General features: G+C 47.3%; 1 protein-coding gene across 4 annotated transcripts in view; it reads left to right on the top strand.

The window, feature by feature from the left end:
- The first annotated feature begins 2,394 nt into the window (after window positions 1-2,394).
- The window catches only part of ATXN7L3 (ataxin 7 like 3), a 30,309-nt gene continuing 16,438 nt past the window's right edge, over window positions 2,395-16,265 (top strand). The window contains exons 1-3 of one of the 4 annotated variants that reach the window (XM_083708568.1): window positions 2,395-2,519; window positions 14,702-14,825; window positions 16,030-16,162. In XM_083708568.1, the coding sequence (XP_083564694.1) occupies window positions 14,775-14,825; window positions 16,030-16,162 (184 nt within the window). In that variant the 5' untranslated portion in view covers window positions 2,395-2,519; window positions 14,702-14,774. Of the gene's footprint in view, window positions 2,520-2,861; window positions 2,960-4,147; window positions 4,534-14,701; window positions 14,826-16,029; window positions 16,163-16,265 lie in introns of those variants that run through there. The other 3 variants (XM_083708569.1, XM_083708570.1, XM_083708571.1) reach the window with 3 other exon arrangements.

Genomic DNA, 16,265 nt, shown 5'->3' with positions numbered 1-16,265 from the left:
AAGTCACGAGCCGCTAGAGCCACCTTTGAGCAAAGCCACTTTTAAAACATACAAAGAGTCTTGTTGCATGAGACCAAAGGCCTGCAAAGTCCATCCCTGTTTCCCAAAGTGACCAACCAGATGCCTACAGGAGAATTACAAGCAGGGAATGAGGGCAATAGCCCCCTCCCCATGTTCCGTATTGTGGAGCTAAGTTGTGTCTAGGAAGCAAATTTCAAAGTTTTAATTATGTGGTGTGTGAAGATGTGTTTCCTTGTGCCTATCCTGATGCTTCCACCGTACAGCATAAACTTATATACCTCTTTTATGGTCCGTCCCCCTTATTTGCCTTCTTTTCCAGACTAGTTAGCTCCAAACATTGTAAGGTCTGCTCGTAGGAACATTTGCTCGAACCGCCTGCCCCCTATTATGTTGGTTGCTTTCTCATTCCTTGCTTGACCTTGTGGTGAGGGATGATAGTTGATGCAACCCAATAGCATACCCTTCATGATTTATCCAATGAAAATAGGGACATCACATTCTATTACTACTACTACCACCACCACCACTGCCCTGCCCATTTCACTGGGTTCCCCAGCCACTTCCAACATATGTAAAAGCATAATAAAACATGAAACTTTTTTTTTAAACTTCCCTATACAAGGCTGCCTTCAGATGTCTTCTCAAGGTTGTATCGTTACTTATCGCCTTGGCTTGGGGGTCACATAACTCCCATACCCTCCAACATTTATCTGATGAAAATAGGGACGTCCTAAGGGAAATCGGGACATTCTGGGATCAAATCAGAAACCAGGGTGGTTTCTGTAAATCCAGGAATGTCCCTGGAAGACACGGACATTTGAAGGGTCTGCAATAGTAGCGGCCCATTTTAACACCATAGAGCTGCATCTGTGACACATTGGAGACTAGACTAAATGCATGCTGCTGCTCCATACTGAAAGTTTAACAATGCCTAGCATGCAAGCTTGAGGCCTAGTTGTAAACTACTATCAGTGCCAGAATTCAGCCCAGGAACAAGTAGGGTTATAATCAAAAGGGTGTGTCTAAGAATGAGTAAAATACCTTCTCTCTCCCCCCCCCCCCGCCCCTTCTGAATAGTCACACATTACAGTTTAAATTCAAGCATTTTGGTATTATTACATTTATTTATATTCCTCCTCTTTCCCTGGCAAGGACTAAAAAATGGCTTACAACTAAAACAGAAACAGGAGTCTATTTTCCTTGTATACTCAACCCCTTTCCACTAGTCTTAGAATCTGAGCACTTGGGAGATGATGGGCAAATCCTATTTGGGCCTGTTTTACTCAACTAGTTTTGAACAGCTACTGTTGGGTAGTGATGGTGGTGGTTTCAAATTAAGCAAGGAACGGAAGAGCAGACAACTGTGGCTGAGGTTGATAGGAGCCAGAGTGTCCAACAACTTGCGGAAGGCCACAGGTTCCCCTCCGCTGTGAGGATTTCAGCAAGATAAATGCATATGATGTGGCTTGAATATTAAATGATGACTCTAAATGCTAGGTAGGTGTAGTAACCTCACTCCACGGACTACTGCCTGAGTACATAGGCCCTTCTGCCAATGTGAAGGCTCTTAACCACATGCTGGCTGCATTTACAGTAGCCTGTGTTGCACTGATTTGAAACAGGCTGTTGTTTATTAAGTTAGTGATAAGCTGCAGGCAGGGGGAGAATGATAACATATTGTAGGGAAATGTAAATTGTAGGGAAATAGAAAAGCCCCTTGGGTGGGGCAATTAAAATAAGGGAATCTGCTGGGGGAGGGGCAATTTATCCTTTCCCTACCTGCTTCTTGGCCAGTTCCAAAATCCCTCCTCCAGCAGCTCTCTCTGTTACAGGCTTTTAATGCACTGGCAAAGCTATCGAGGGATATTAGAGCAGAGAAATAGTCATCGCCTTCACACACCAAACCACCATATACACTACCTTACTGCTCAAGATCATCTTCTGTTTTTCTCATCTAAAACCAGCAAGCTATCATTACATGCACTTCGCACAGCAAGTAGTTTGGGCATCGTTGCTCGTTGTTATGCATTTTATGTTGCACTAGTGTCAAGCTACATGCACACACATATATTTAGCTTTGAGAGATCCAGAGGAAGTGGTCTGAGGAATTCCAGCTCTAGCAATAGATGAACATTTATTTAAAGGCATCTCCAAAGGCAATTTACTAGGTAAACAACTTCTAAATAATCCTGTTTAGGATTGGTTCGCATAGAGTAGCTGCAATTAGAAAGAAAGCCTTTTGTGTGCCAAAGTTGTGAACATGTTGGAATGTTGGAAGGAGGAAGATTGACACATTCCATGATGCTCCGTTTAGAATGATGCTCTTTAGAAGAAAACTAAACTGGGGCTGCCTAGCAACCATTGCCAGGCAGAACAACCTCCCTGCTTTCAGAGCATCATTGCCACCAATATATCTGTGGGAGAGAAGACCCAAACTGGAAATAAGCAGAGGTGTCTGAAGGTCAGAAGAAGGAAAGAAATCTTTATATTGGAAAAAGGTGCGTTTTGGTGACACCAGATGGAAGGAGTGGTGGCTGGATAGAGCTGAAGAGTAATCTAAACCAAAAGCGGGGTATAACTGAGAGTATATGGTCACCAGGACTGACTGTCAGGGACCAAAGTTTTGTTTCTGTTTTAGCCTTATTAGTTGGCACTGGGCAAATCTTTGTACATATTAGCCTTTATAAGACTGTGTTGGGTTATGAAAGATTACCTATTGGACACTGCTTTTACTGGCTAAAATTAGCCATAAAAAGCTCCCAAAAGCCCACTTTATTGTTGGTTTGGAATGGAGGCTTAGTCTATCATGTTCTTGTACTACTTGAAGATTTCGTTTCCAGACCTTGACAAAGGCCCCACACCAAAACGTGGGGCCACCACACTACACCTGACCAGCTATGAATATTCTGCCAGTAAGAAGATGCAAAGCAGCAGACAGGTAAGAGGACTTGACTGTTCCATAACTGGAGCAAGGCCCTCTTAAACTCCTTCACAACTGTATGGTTCTGCCCAGTACACAGTGCAAAGGACTACATATCCTACTGTAAGACTTGATTTTTATTTCTATGCCTATGTATGTCATTCTGGTAATTTTTCAGAGAAGCAATACATAACAATTACCCCTTTAAAATAAAATAAGAAAAGTTGGTTTCTGATTGTTGGAAAAACCTTTTGTACCCCAAGTAATTTTTAAAAGCCGCATATTATTTTTTTCTGTGACAGCACACAAAATCTGTGGGCTTGGAGAAAGCAGTCTAACCTGTCAATATTAGCGCACTTCAATTTTCTAGTTACAAATTCTTCAAGATGACAAAAACCAAGTTCTACAGAACCTGATGTCTGACATGTTATTATCACGACTGTTATAGTCCACCCACCCAAACAGAGAAATGATACTCTATAAAGACGTTATGGACTGGCATTTTTCAATGTGGGGCTTGGATTTCAGAAGCTTGACCCTTAAACTGGCACCCATCCAAATGCGTGTGCTGTTGGGGAGATGGAGCTAGAAGTTGTAGCTGTGTGGGACATTTCGATCGAGCGGGACAGCAGCACTCAATTTGGGGTAGGATGGGGAGAGAAAGAATAGGAGACATGCCAAGACACAAGCCTGGGAACAGAAATCCCTCTCATCCTGCCATTGCTCGCTCAGGGGCACTATTCTCCCCCCCCCCATCTTTTCCTACTTTATGGGTTCCAGAGTTGAAAGTCTGAAAATAATGTCCGAGCCCCGCAGTAGTGAGTGACTCCCTCTCTCTGCAAACAGCCCTCTGCACCTGCTCAGAGGTGCTTTAAAACAATATTAATAATGCCGATGATGTGTCCCTGCGCGTTGATTTAGCCCAGGCACTGAAGACGAGCGGCCAGAGCGCTGCGTCCCTTCGGCCAGCCCGTGGCACCCGAGCGACGAGGTAGCCGCCGCCAGCAGAAAACAGCAGCAGGACCAGCTCCTCGCGCACAACCTTGAATGACGAGAGATAGAGAGGAGGGAGAGGAGGGCGACAGGGGGAAGTAGGAGGAGCAGGAGGCCGCGCCGATTGGCCGCTCCGAGCTCCCGCATTGGGCATTCTGGCTCACCCGCCTCCCTCTCCCCTGTCCTCCGGCAGGTCCCGCCCCCTTGCCGGAGCCAACAAGCTAGGTTGCGCGCCTATTGCAAAAGGTGCCTCTCCGCCTCCCCCCCCCCCCCACAACCCGCCTTTCCCTTCCCTTATTGCTGCTGCCGCCGCCGCCGCCGCCAATGTTGGTGCTGCCGCCGCCGCCGCTGCCGCTGCGGAGAAGGAGGTGGACGTGCTAGGCCGGAGCGCCCTGCCCACTGCCGCCGTCCCTGTGTCCCCTTCCTCCTGCCGGGGGCCTTGCGCTGAGCTGGGGCCCGGCGGGGAGGGGGCATGGCTGCTTCGCCTGGGGCCCGGCAGGCCGCCTGGGGGGCAGGCACGGGCAATCGGGGAAGGGGGACCCGGTGGTGAGGGGACTCCTCCTCCTCCTCCTCTTCCTGCCTGCCTGCCTGTGCGTGGGGTAAGTCCATGGGGTGGGGTGGGATGCTGCTTGTCTCCAGCCCCTCTCCTTGCAAATCCCTCTGTGTGTGCCTATGTGGGGGTGCTGTGGGAGGAGTTAGGGGTGCGCAGAGAGGAAAGGGTGGGGTGGAGGAAGGAGGGGGGGTTGGAGAGGTTGGGGAGGGTAAACAAGTGTGGGGCGCTGGGAGCAAAAGGAAGGGGTTCGGGGTTTTATTTTTATTTTTTTTGGAGGGGGATTAAGGTGCGCCTTGTTAGTTTGCATGGCTTTAAACGGAAATTAAGATGACTCCATGGAGGAGCAGTTGTTAAACAGGATGGCTCAACAGAGTCTTTATTTCTTCTCGTCCCCAAATGTTCACATTCAGTGTATCTCTGTCAGGGAGCAAAACAATAGCGAGGGCTGTTGCATCCATGCCTTTCCCAGAAGCATCTGGCTGGATGCAGGGTGCTGGGCTGGACAGACCTTTGACCTGATCCAGCGGGACACTTTTTCTCTCCCCCCCCCCATGCTCTCTCAGAAAGGATTAGGGAAATTCCTGATAGATGAGATCTGCTGAGAGCCAGTGTGGGGCAGTAGTTGGGCTGTTAGACCAGCGAGACCCTGGTTCGAATTCACCTCAGCCGTGAAACTTGCCACCAGGTGACCTTGGGCCTGCCACCCTCCCTTAACCCAGTTGTTGTGCAGATAAAAGGGGAGAAAGAGAAGCATGTGTGCTGCCCTAAGCTCCTTGAAAGACGTAGGAGGCATAAGTTATAAATTGTAATCATCCAGCTAACTATACTTTGACCCATACCTCCATGTCCATTGGCAACATATCCCTGGATACCAGATGCTGGGGGGCATCCAATGGGCGCAGGCTGCTGCCCTCATGCCCTGCTTGTAAGCTTCAAGGGTATCTGCCCAGCTGCTGCTGGATTTCAGGTACCACTGCTCTGATATGGCAGTTGTTCAGCTAGCAGAGAAGAGGAGGATGTTAAAGTGAGTCTGGGTTTTTCTGGGGGAGGAAAGCAAGTCAGCTGTGGGATGTGGCTGGCAAGTCGACTTGTGGGATGTAGTGCTTAAAGTGGGTTTGAGGGGCTAGCAAGTGAAATAAGCAGTTAAGTTATGTTGCAGAGGGGAGAAAGGTGTGGTGGTATTCAGGGTGGGGCAGGGGAAGAGAAAGATTGGGAAAGCAGCTATAAGTCTTAAGGAAAGGATTAGAAAGTAAATAAGTGGGGCGGGAGAGGAAGTTAATGAGAATGCAGCAATTAAATAGGGTGTGGGGGATATTGAGTTTGAAACAGTGGGGTTGACAACATTGTGGCTGAAGGAAGGAGACTGGGCAGAGAAGTGATATGCTTTGGCAGGGGTCAGGCCCAGGTCTTTTTATGGGTGTGTGGGTGTGCTCAAGATAGGATTAAAAGGTTAAGATGAACTGGCTGTGATAGGAGACTCCCAGGGGAAACGTAGTAGCAGGAGTAAAGATGTGAGTTCATGGTAGAATCATAGAGTTGGAAAAGGACCCCATGGATCACCTAGTCCAATCCCCTGCATTGCAGGAATTGCAGCTAAAGAATTCATGACCAATGGCCATTCAACCTCTGCTTTAAAATCTGCATTGAAGGAGAGCCCACCACTTTCCAAGGTAGTCTGTGCCTTACTGGTAGGTAAAAAGAGGCAGGAAAAGAGGGGTATGCTTTGGTGCCTGTGTGATGTAAAGGCAGTGAGAGACCTAGAATGTGGGCTTGATCTAAAGCACTGTTTCCCAAACTTGTGTCTCTGACTGCTTTTGGACTACAACTCCCATCAACCCTAGCTAGCAGGACTAGTGGCCAGGGATGATGGGAATTGTAGTCCACAAAACAGAGTTGGGAAGCTCTGATCTAAAATGAAAACTCTTGTAGTTTGGACAAGCTGGCCCACAAAATACCGTTGTCTTGAGTGTCTTCAGAAACTCTTTCAGATGGGCTGAGTCTTCACCAGGTGCATGTAAAAAATGTGTGTGTGCGTTGGAACGTGCCCACCCTACCACTAACTCATTTGTTTTGCCCGGTATGATTTCAAGCGGATTTCATTCCCAGAGCCTGTTTCCATAATATGGGAAGTAATAAGCACAAAAGGGTGCCTCTGAGCAGACCTAGAGTGCATTACTCTCACTGGGTGTTTTTTAAGTGCACATTTAGCTTATTACTATTATTTTATAATATATATATAGCAAAGGGCAAATAATATACTAAAGAAAATAACAGAAAGCACTCATATTGTACACAACACAAATTCCAGCAGGAAGAAAGAAACTATACTGCCCTTGCTGTGTTGAGTAATTGCAGCCTGCCCACCACATGTATCGGGGATTAGGACATCCAGGTGAGAGAGAATTTTGTTCTGCGGTGGGGATTTGTGCCTGAGCCCTTCTCTACCACCAAAATGCTTCTGGGTCTGTGTCATGCTCCCAAATTATACCCTGCTTAAGGGAGTGGGAAAGAACAGCAGTTTCCTAATGAAACAGTCACTTTGTTTAATCACGTTGTGGAGACACAACTTTTCAGGATCAGAATTGGTCATGGGTTCTATGGCTTAGAGCAACCTTTTCCAACCTATTTCCGACAGTGGCTCACTTGCGACCTTGTTTCCTTCCTGTGCCATTCCCCTTGGGCGTGGCAAGGGGCGCAGGGAGGCAGCTACCTGCCCCCAAATACCGTATTTCTTTGCTCTATAAGACTCACTTTTCCCCTCCTAAAAAGTAAGGGGAAATGTGTGTGTGTCTTATGGAGCGAATGCAGGCTGCGCAGCTATCCCAGAAGCCAGAACGGCAAGAGGGATCGCTGCTTTCGTTGTGCAGCGATCCCTCTTGCTGTTCTGGCTTCTGGGATTCAGAATATTTTTTTTCTTGTTTTCCTCCTCCAAAAACTAGGTGCGTTTTATAGAGTGAAAAATACAGTAAGTAAAAATCAATACAAATATGAGGTTCTGCCCCTCAAAAAAGTCCTGGCTACACCCATGGCCCCCCAGCCTACTGGTAGAAAGGTAGCTATTTAAATGTTTTGTTTGTAAATAGAACAGGTTTTGTTTAAATTTTTTATAATTTATACAAAGTACAATTATACATAAAATGATAGCAACATAACGAAATGTTGTTGAAGCAGAAAAACATAGAATTATGGAACGGGAAGGGACCACAAGGGTCATCTTTCTAGTGCACCCCCCTGCAATGTAGGAAACTCAGCTGAAGTATCCATGACAGATGGCCATCCAGCCTCTGCTTAGAAACCTTCAAGGAAGGAGAGTCTGGAACCTCCATCTTCCATGTATTATAAAAAGTAAACAACAGTTATTTGACACATAGGGGGAAAGCTACTGAGGTCAGCCCTCACTGAACTGGTGCAAAGAGATCTTGTCTTCTGGATGAGTCCTGGCTGCCTAGATAAAACACGACAGTCCCCCCCCCCTTACCAGGGGTAAGACCCACTGAACTCCGTGCTACTTTCTTCTGAGTAGGCATTTAGTTATTTACTTGATGCAAGTCAGCAGCACCAGGCGGCCCTGCTCAGCTAGGCGCTGGGGTGGATTTCACCCCGCGCTTTGCAGAGCTGGGCCAACACTGCCGATGGGCCCTGCGCCCCTCAGCAACATCCGAAGACTCTGATCTGCTAGGTGCTGGAGTGGATTGCACCCTGCACCTTGCAAAGTCAGGCCCAGGCTGCCCCGAACTGGTGGCAGCAACAAGCAGCTCCTGCTCGGCCAGCCTTATCCATTGCCACACCACCACCGCACTTACCTGATCTGGAGGCTCTGGATTGCGAGCCCTTCTGGTCAAAACGGGAGCCTCAGCAATCGCCCTCTTCTGCTGGAAACAAACCAGGATTGCTGCAAGAAAATGCACGTGGCAATTAGGAGCATTAGGCCCTGGTGGGCCGCCTCCTTACCCACTTGTGATTGGCCAAGCAGATAGCCAGCCAATCAGGATTTTTTTTAAAATAAAAAAATGATTCCCCCCCCCCCCTTTTCACTTCTCTTTGTGGCCCCCTAATCTTGTGCTGTGGTCCCCGATTTACACATTTTCCACCCATGGCCCCCATGGAATATTCTGAGCCCCCTCCAGGGGGCTACATGTCCCCCCGTTAGGAAACACTGACTTACAGCAACCTTTCCCAGTCTTGGTTCCCCAGGTGCTGGACTACAACTCCCATCATCCCTGACCATTGGCCCTGTTGTCTAGGGATGATGGGAGTTGTAGTCCAACAGCATCTGAGGACCCAAGTTCAGGAAGGGCTGCTCTCAAGGGAGGCATAAATAGGACTGTTCTGACAGTGCATTCCAAATTGGAGGTGTGGGGTGCACTGGGGTTGATGTGGTGGGATGCGTGCAGAGTGAAGCAAAATGGTGGGGAAGGGTATCAAGGTGAAAGGAGAAAGGAGAAACAGCTTTGCAGAATGGGTTGGGAGTGCTGGGTCAGGGAGCAGAGGGGTGTGATGGGGCTTGAGAGTTGGCTGAGAGGCTTGGTGGAGGAGAAAGTTATGTGAGGTTCAGGGGAAGCTATACGAAAAAGGCAAGCCAGCCTCACAGCTAAGGTTTGGAGTGGGCTATGGTATGTAAGGGACATGGGTGGCTCTGTGGGTTAAACCACAGAGCCTTTGGCTTGCTGATTGGAAGGTCAGCAGCGGTTTGAATCCCCACAATGGGGTGAGCTCCCATTGCTCAGTCCCTGCTCCTACCAACCTAGCAGTTCGAAAGCACATCAAAGTCCAAGTAGATAAATAGGTACCACTCCAGCAGGAAGGTAAATGGCGTTTCTGTGCACTGCTCTGGTTCGCCAGAAGCGGCTTAGTCATGCTGGCCACGTGACCCAGAAGCTGCACGCCGGCTCCCTCTGCCAATAAAGCGAGATGAGCGCTGCAACTCCTGAGTCGGTCACGACTGGACCTAATGGTCAGGGGTCCCTTTACCTTTACCTTATGGTATGTTAAGACATGTATAAAATTGATAGCCAATGAAAACTGATAAAAACCCCTATTAATTGCTCCCTTCCTCCCTTCCTTGCAAGCCCTCAAAGGTTATGGGCTGAGGTTGAGGGACTGAAGTGGTTGGTGAGAACTGTTCTTCTAGGTCTCCATTTCCTTATATTGCTGTGCTTCCTGCTGATGGTTCCCCTAAAAAAAAGTCCCTCTCCTGTTGGGACAAACTCCCCCTTTGGCTTCTGGTCTAGACAGGGTGGGGGGTATCCTTCTGATTCCAGATGGTTGGCCGCAGGGAGGCATTGGAGGAAAGGAGGCTCCCATAGTGTCTGGATTTTGTTTGCCCATTGTTAGGCTAATGAAGCCTGTGTCTGGTGTCAAAGTAGCCCCTCTCCCAACAAAAGGGGGCTAGGAAGAGCCCCAAGTTATTGGCAGGCCCTGCAAGCTGGCACATTCTTTGTCAGCTAGCTTCCCCCATCCTCCCTGTATTATGCCAAACCTTCCATATCTGGCTTTCCCTTCAATGGCGGATGGCAGTCTCTGGTCTCTGCTTCAATAGGGAATATGGCAAGAGAGGAAAATGAGTGAGATGTGATTTAAAGAGCGGAACCATGGTACCAGTTTACTTGCCGCCTTAGGTATCCCAGCTGAAGATGGCCACTTGAGAAGAGGTTACTTCTACACCCCTAGTTAGATTTGGTATTTGAAAGGGGATATAGGTTTGCATGCATTTTGCATGTGCATGCAGCAATTTGTCTGTCTGTCTGTCTATCTTATATCCTGCCATTACTCCCAAAGAGCTCAGAGCAGCAAACACGTCATGTGTGCGTGTGTGTAAACATTCTCTCAAGCACTGATTTCAGGGTTGCCACTATCTTCTGCCGATCAAATGCCTCTGTAAATTGGAATGTTTTAAAATTCCTTCTGAGAGTCTGGTTTCCTTTTTAGTTATGACTGCAGCATTGATAAAAAGATTGCAAACTTTCAGATGTCAAGACCCCTAAAAAAAGGAAAAGGAGAAGTGCCAGACTCAGAAAAGAGTAAAATTATACACACACATTTTTCAGTTCTTGATTTTGTACATGTTGGTGTCAAATTTCTAGGTGCCTGGCACAGCTAGGAGATTCATTCTCTCTCTCTCTCTCTCTCTCTCTCTCTCTCTCTCTCTCTCTCTCTCTCTCTCCCCCCACATCTATAAATGCTATATAACAAAATACCAGCCTGAGTACGAGGATAGAACAAATTGAAAAGCCCCCCTCCCTTTGGACCAGATAGTCTTTAAAATATTGGAAATAAACTTTTGAGCTGCACAGATTCCTTCTTCAGGTTTAGATATTTCAGAGCAGCTTTTTTGTCTGTATCACTAATACATAGATTCTTTCCCCCACCTCCGAATTGAGCCAGCAGTGTGGCGGCTCCATCTTCCAAGCACTCTTCCCATTCCATGGTTGCCTCCCTGTATTCATTTTACCGACACAGGCTGTGGCTTTCCTTGAGGGCCTGGACATTCTCGGCAGGAGAGGGTGAGTCAGCAGGAACTTCTGGATCCTGGAAATGGCTGTGGGTCCAACACCCAGGGAGAGTTGCTGTGATTTGGACAGACTGTTGCTCTCATTGCCTGCATCCTCTTAATGAACCCTTTTGAAGACCGGTCCCTTCTCCTGTCTTGTCTTCCGTAGAAGTAGGAGGGGCTTGATGATGGATCAGGGAGGTGACTGGGAAGGCAGTGGCCCAGGAATGGAGTCTTGGCTATTTTCAGATTTCTGTTTTTCCCTCCTTCTTGGTCCTCCCTGCATTGGGTAGATAGCATTGCTTTAATCTGTCAATTTTCTCCTTTGCATTCATTCGTTTTTTATGTCACAATCTGTTAACGGTGCCAGCATTTTTTGATACAAAGAACACAGGCAGTTTGGGGATGGTGTCAGCCAGTTTGCTTTCTGCTTTGTGTAGGACCCCTGTCCATTGGAGGCGCTGGGAGATGTGCTTTCTTTTCTCCCTCATATGCTCTTCTCTTCTCTCCCCCTCCTTTGCATTGCGAGATCAGTTCATAGGTGCAGCTAGGGATGCAGTGTTGGGGGGATTGTGGAGGCTGCAACTGAGTGAAGCTTTCGTGGGCAAGATTTGGTGAGTGGGATTTACTCCCACTTAAGACAACTGTTTTTGGAGGCAGAGATTAGACAGTCTAGCTCAAACTGGGACCAGGGGAATGAGTGTCCCTCTATTGTTTGGTGGCAAAGCCGTCTGCTCATGACTCACTACAGGCTGGTGGTGCAAGCTGACTTGGGGATAATCCTGGGTTGAGGTAGCAGGTGCTGTGTGCTAAACCATTAAGTTGGATTTTGTGTCCTTAGGAATCATGCCGATTTGCATAACTTTATTTTCTCATTCTTGCCGCTTGGCATAACTTATTCTGGCTTTGCTAGTCATGGAGGGTTCAAAGACCCCGAAACCCCATCCCCAAGCACTGAATCTTACTAATCGTGCTTTCTGCTGCTGAGATTTCAGAAGGCATCGTTGCTATGAAGACACAAGGGCTAGAAGCCTCTCCAGCAATAGGTTGCTTGTTAAAATAAAATTAAAAATGTAAATCTGAGATTCTCGGCCATATTCAGAACTATATTCTGTGTTCTCTGCCTTGTCTGTGCTCCTCCAGAATCACAGCCCTGCTCTCTTTAATCTGTTTCAACTCAGTCTTTGGATTTATTGCCAGGTTTTGTACATGTCCCAGTTTTGTGGTAGGAGACGCAGTTGTGGAATTTGATGCTCGTTACGTGCAGCATCTTGAAAATCTCAGCTTTTCATGTCATCTTAAAAAAACCCAAAAAAACACCAAACCCTCTAGCACCAAACCCTCTAGCATTTATGACAGTAGAAGCAAGCTTGAAAGTGTGTGTTCTGTGCCTGGTGAAGAAGCCAGAGAAGCGACTGAGCAGCAGATTCAGTTCTAGATGGGTAACACTATGCGGTACATCAAAAACAACCGGGTGTCATGGACTGGCTAGAAACAGAGGAGTGGCGGGAGGCACCAGCTGGGGAACCCCAAAGGGATGAAAGTTCAGAACCAGGGGATTGGTGGTGGGGCGACGGGAGGGACGTGGTGGTCAGAGGGAGAAGACTGGGAGGAGGAGGTGTCGGAAACTGAAGAGGTAACAGGATTTAGTGAGCAGGAAGAGTCTTATGGCAGAAAGAAGTCCAGAATCAGAAGCAGCAGAGGAGGGAGGCCAAGAAGCAGAGATGAGTCAGGCTGGTGAAGGAACCAGAGTGTGTGCCCCTCCTGCTGCAACAAGCTCCCCTCCTCCCTCGTCTCCCAGAACCAGGGGAGGCGTGAAACAGGAGAAGCAAAGACAGGCATACCGGCGTAGTCCCAGATTGCTTGGGAAAGACCTGGGAGAGGAGGAGACATAGGCAGCTGTGGGAAGGCAGGGACCTTCAATCTCCACAGCTGCCTCATAGGGGCAAGACCTACCGAGAAACGTTGCTGTGCTCATTAGGTCTTGCTCTCCTGAGCAGACCCTGCTTCTTCTAATAAAGAGTAAACTTCATGTGTTGTGTTGCTGGCTCGCTCCTGACATCAGGCCTTGTAGTAGCTTAAATAAAGGTAAAGGTACCCCTGACCATTAGGTCCAGTTGTGGACGACTCTGGGGTTTTGCGCTCATCTTGCTCTATAGGCCGAGGGAGCTGGTGTTTGTCCGCAGACAGCTTCCGGGTCATGTGGCCAGCATGACTAAGCCGCTTCTGGCGAACCAGAGCAGCGCACGGAAATGCTGTTACCTAACCCAATATACAGTGGTACCTTGGTTTAAGAACAGCTTAGTTTATGAACAACTTGGATTAAGAATGCTGCAAACCGGAACTAGGTGTTTCGGTTTGTGAACTTTGCCTTGTAAGCAGAACATGTTCTGCTTTCTGTTGAGTGTGTTCCATTTGTAAATTGAGTCCCCCACTGCTATGGGAAAGCACGCCTTGGTTTAAGAATACTTTGGTTTAAGAACGGACTTCCAGAATGGATTAACAAGGTAGCTTCAGGCAAGTCACTCTCTCTCTCAGCCCCAGTCCCTAATCTGCAGTGTGTGGGTGGTAAGTGTTGACTTGCCTTGCAGAGCTCTTGTATGGGTTGCAAGAAGATTAGATGCTTGAAGAGTTTGGGCATTATATGAACACTTAAATGCTCTTATTGGAAAGCAGAGGGGAATGCAGCAAAAGGGCCAGGGATTGGAAGCAGTCCAGTCACAATGCAGAAGGTTATTGTGGCACAGGGAGCTGGATATGGTGAGTGCTGCTGGCTGCCAGGGAAAGGGGGGAGAGAATGGTACACACACAACAAATTGAGTCACACCATGGTGTGGCTGGAGGTTGTGTGGTGGCATGTGGTTATGATATACCCAGTGTCCCTCCTGAAAGCATGGGAGGAGCTGCAGCAGCCTTGCAGGTAAGGAGGTTGCAAGGCAAAGGGGGACGAGGGCATCAGGCAGACACTGCAAAGGGGGGAAGAAACTGAACAAACCAGGTCAGAAAGCTATGACCATCACTATTATTTAGATTTGTTCCTTGCCTCTTCAAACAAACCGGCTTAACAGTGGCTCTCTTTTGTTCCTATTTCTAGAGTCAGGCTGTTGTTAAACAGTTCTACATGAAATAGGTGGGGTTTTTAAGCTCCCAGATGGAAAATTGGAAAAAAGTTCCTTTTATACTATGTATATACTATAATATATGTTTATAATATGCTTATATAATATACTTGCTAGCAAATTACTTAATCTGCTTACCAAGGCTGCAATGTTTAGTTGGTTGTTGCATTAGATTAATCAATTAAACTTTTTTGACAATTTCAGATGTGCCCTCAACCAGGCAGTAGATGATGATAATAATAATAATAATAATAATAATAATAATAATAATAATAATAATAATAATAATAATGTGGCTTACATAAACTACGGAAGGCAGGTGCCATCTTCAAAGAAGCATTCTCCAGTCTCTTTCAAACAGAAGGGAATATACTGAGAATGGTGTCTGCTGCACCAGCTAAAAGCATTGTTTGTTTCTTTCTCTCTCTCTCTCTCTCTCTCTCACTCTCACTCTCCCGAGTCGTGGTTTAGTACGTAGGTGCTTCTAAAGTAATATATAGTTGTTTAGAATTCACATCACTGTCCTCTTTTCCAACCCACAAGCCCATCCTCCAGCTTGAATGGAGATTGCAGCCTGACCACCGAATCCTGTCTTGTCTTCGCAGGGGGATCCCTTCCCATTTCAGCCTGGCCTCTGCTATGTTGCGTTCTCCGCATCTTCTCCAATAGCTTTTGCAAATGAAAATGGAGGAAATGACTTTGTCGGGCCTGGATAACAGCAAGTTGGAGGTAAGTTGCCTCCCTTGAGGCTGAAAGGCTTCTTACAAGGATTTGGAGGGAGCAATGCCATCAAAGGCAGGCAGAAATTGATGGGTTCATGAAAAGTCTGAGGTGGAGGACCTGTTCTCCTAGGTACAGAGGTTTATGCCAGTGTGGTACAGTGGTTAAAAGTGGTAGACTCGTGATCTGGTGAACCGGGTTCGCTTCCCCGCTCCTCCATATGCAGCTGCTGGGTGACCTTGGGCCAGTCACACTTCTTTGAAGTCTCTCAGCCCCACTCACCTCACAGAGTGTTTGTTGTGGGGGAGGAAGGGAAAGGAGATTGTTAGCCGCTTTGAGACTCCTTAGGGTAGTGATAAAGCGGGATATCAAATCTAAATCCAAACTCTTCATGCAAGCCAGGACTTTAGCCCCAGAGCCTTTCCATCATGAGAGTTGCTGGAAGGATATTAGAAATTGGGATTCCTTCCCCCTTTTAATAAAGAGACTTCATCCTTTGCATTGATTGTGTGTTGGAAGCACAACCTATTCTGACATCTATTAGGAATATTGATTCATTTTACACGGTTACAATTTCACAGCCTTGCTGCCATTTCTTTTGACTTTGGTGCTCCAGGAATTTAGAATGAAGCTACACTCACTCTCATTTCTGTGGTTTACCTCTGAGTAGACTTAACTAGGATTGTACTGCAGTGTAGGCAATTCTGGGTGACTTGTGTGTCCTGGGGTGTGAAAGTGCAAGCCACTTGCATTTCCTGTCCAACACCTTCCCCTCCACTTTAAAAAACCATGAAGCCATGAAGAACGATTGAAGTCTTCCAGGCAGTGTTTGGATTGTAGATACTGCTTATATTCTTGAGAACAGAGTTGGGGAGTAAAGGGGGAAATGGCTAATGGAAATCCTCTTAGCAGGATGCAGCAATGTACATTGATTTGGCTGGATAGCTTGGTCAGTAGAGCCTGAAACTCTTAATCCCAGAGTCGTGGGTTTGAGCCCCACACAGGGTGAAAGATCCCTGCATTTCAGGGGGTTGGGCTAGATGACCCTTGTGGACCCTTCCAACTCTACAATTCCAGAGTGTGTTCTGGGTGCTGAACTCTGGCCTGGAATCAGATTCTGAGGCTTAAACCATGGGCAATGGGTGCTGCTCCCCGTTCAACCTTGCTCTTGTTCTCTACGGCTCTCACAGGTCTTGGTTTTCTTGCTTCCTAGGCTGTGGCTCATGATATCTATACAGACTTGATTGAGGATGCCTGCCTGGGCTTGTGCTTTGAGGTCCACCGGGCTGTCAAATGTGGCTATTTCTTTTTGGATGACACAGATCCTGAGAGTATGAAGGACTTTGGTAAGTATGCAGCCAATCATTCCCCCACCCCCACCCCATTGCCCCTTACCAGAAATCCAGCATAGATTTTTAAAGGGTACTTCTTTGTTTTAATGCCTTGAAT

The sequence above is a fragment of the Podarcis gaigeae genome (assembly GCF_964106915.1).
Source record: "Podarcis gaigeae genome assembly, chromosome: 13".
Lineage (NCBI taxonomy): Eukaryota > Metazoa > Chordata > Lepidosauria > Squamata > Lacertidae > Podarcis > Podarcis gaigeae.
This window is presented reverse-complemented; position numbering and strand designations above follow the sequence as displayed.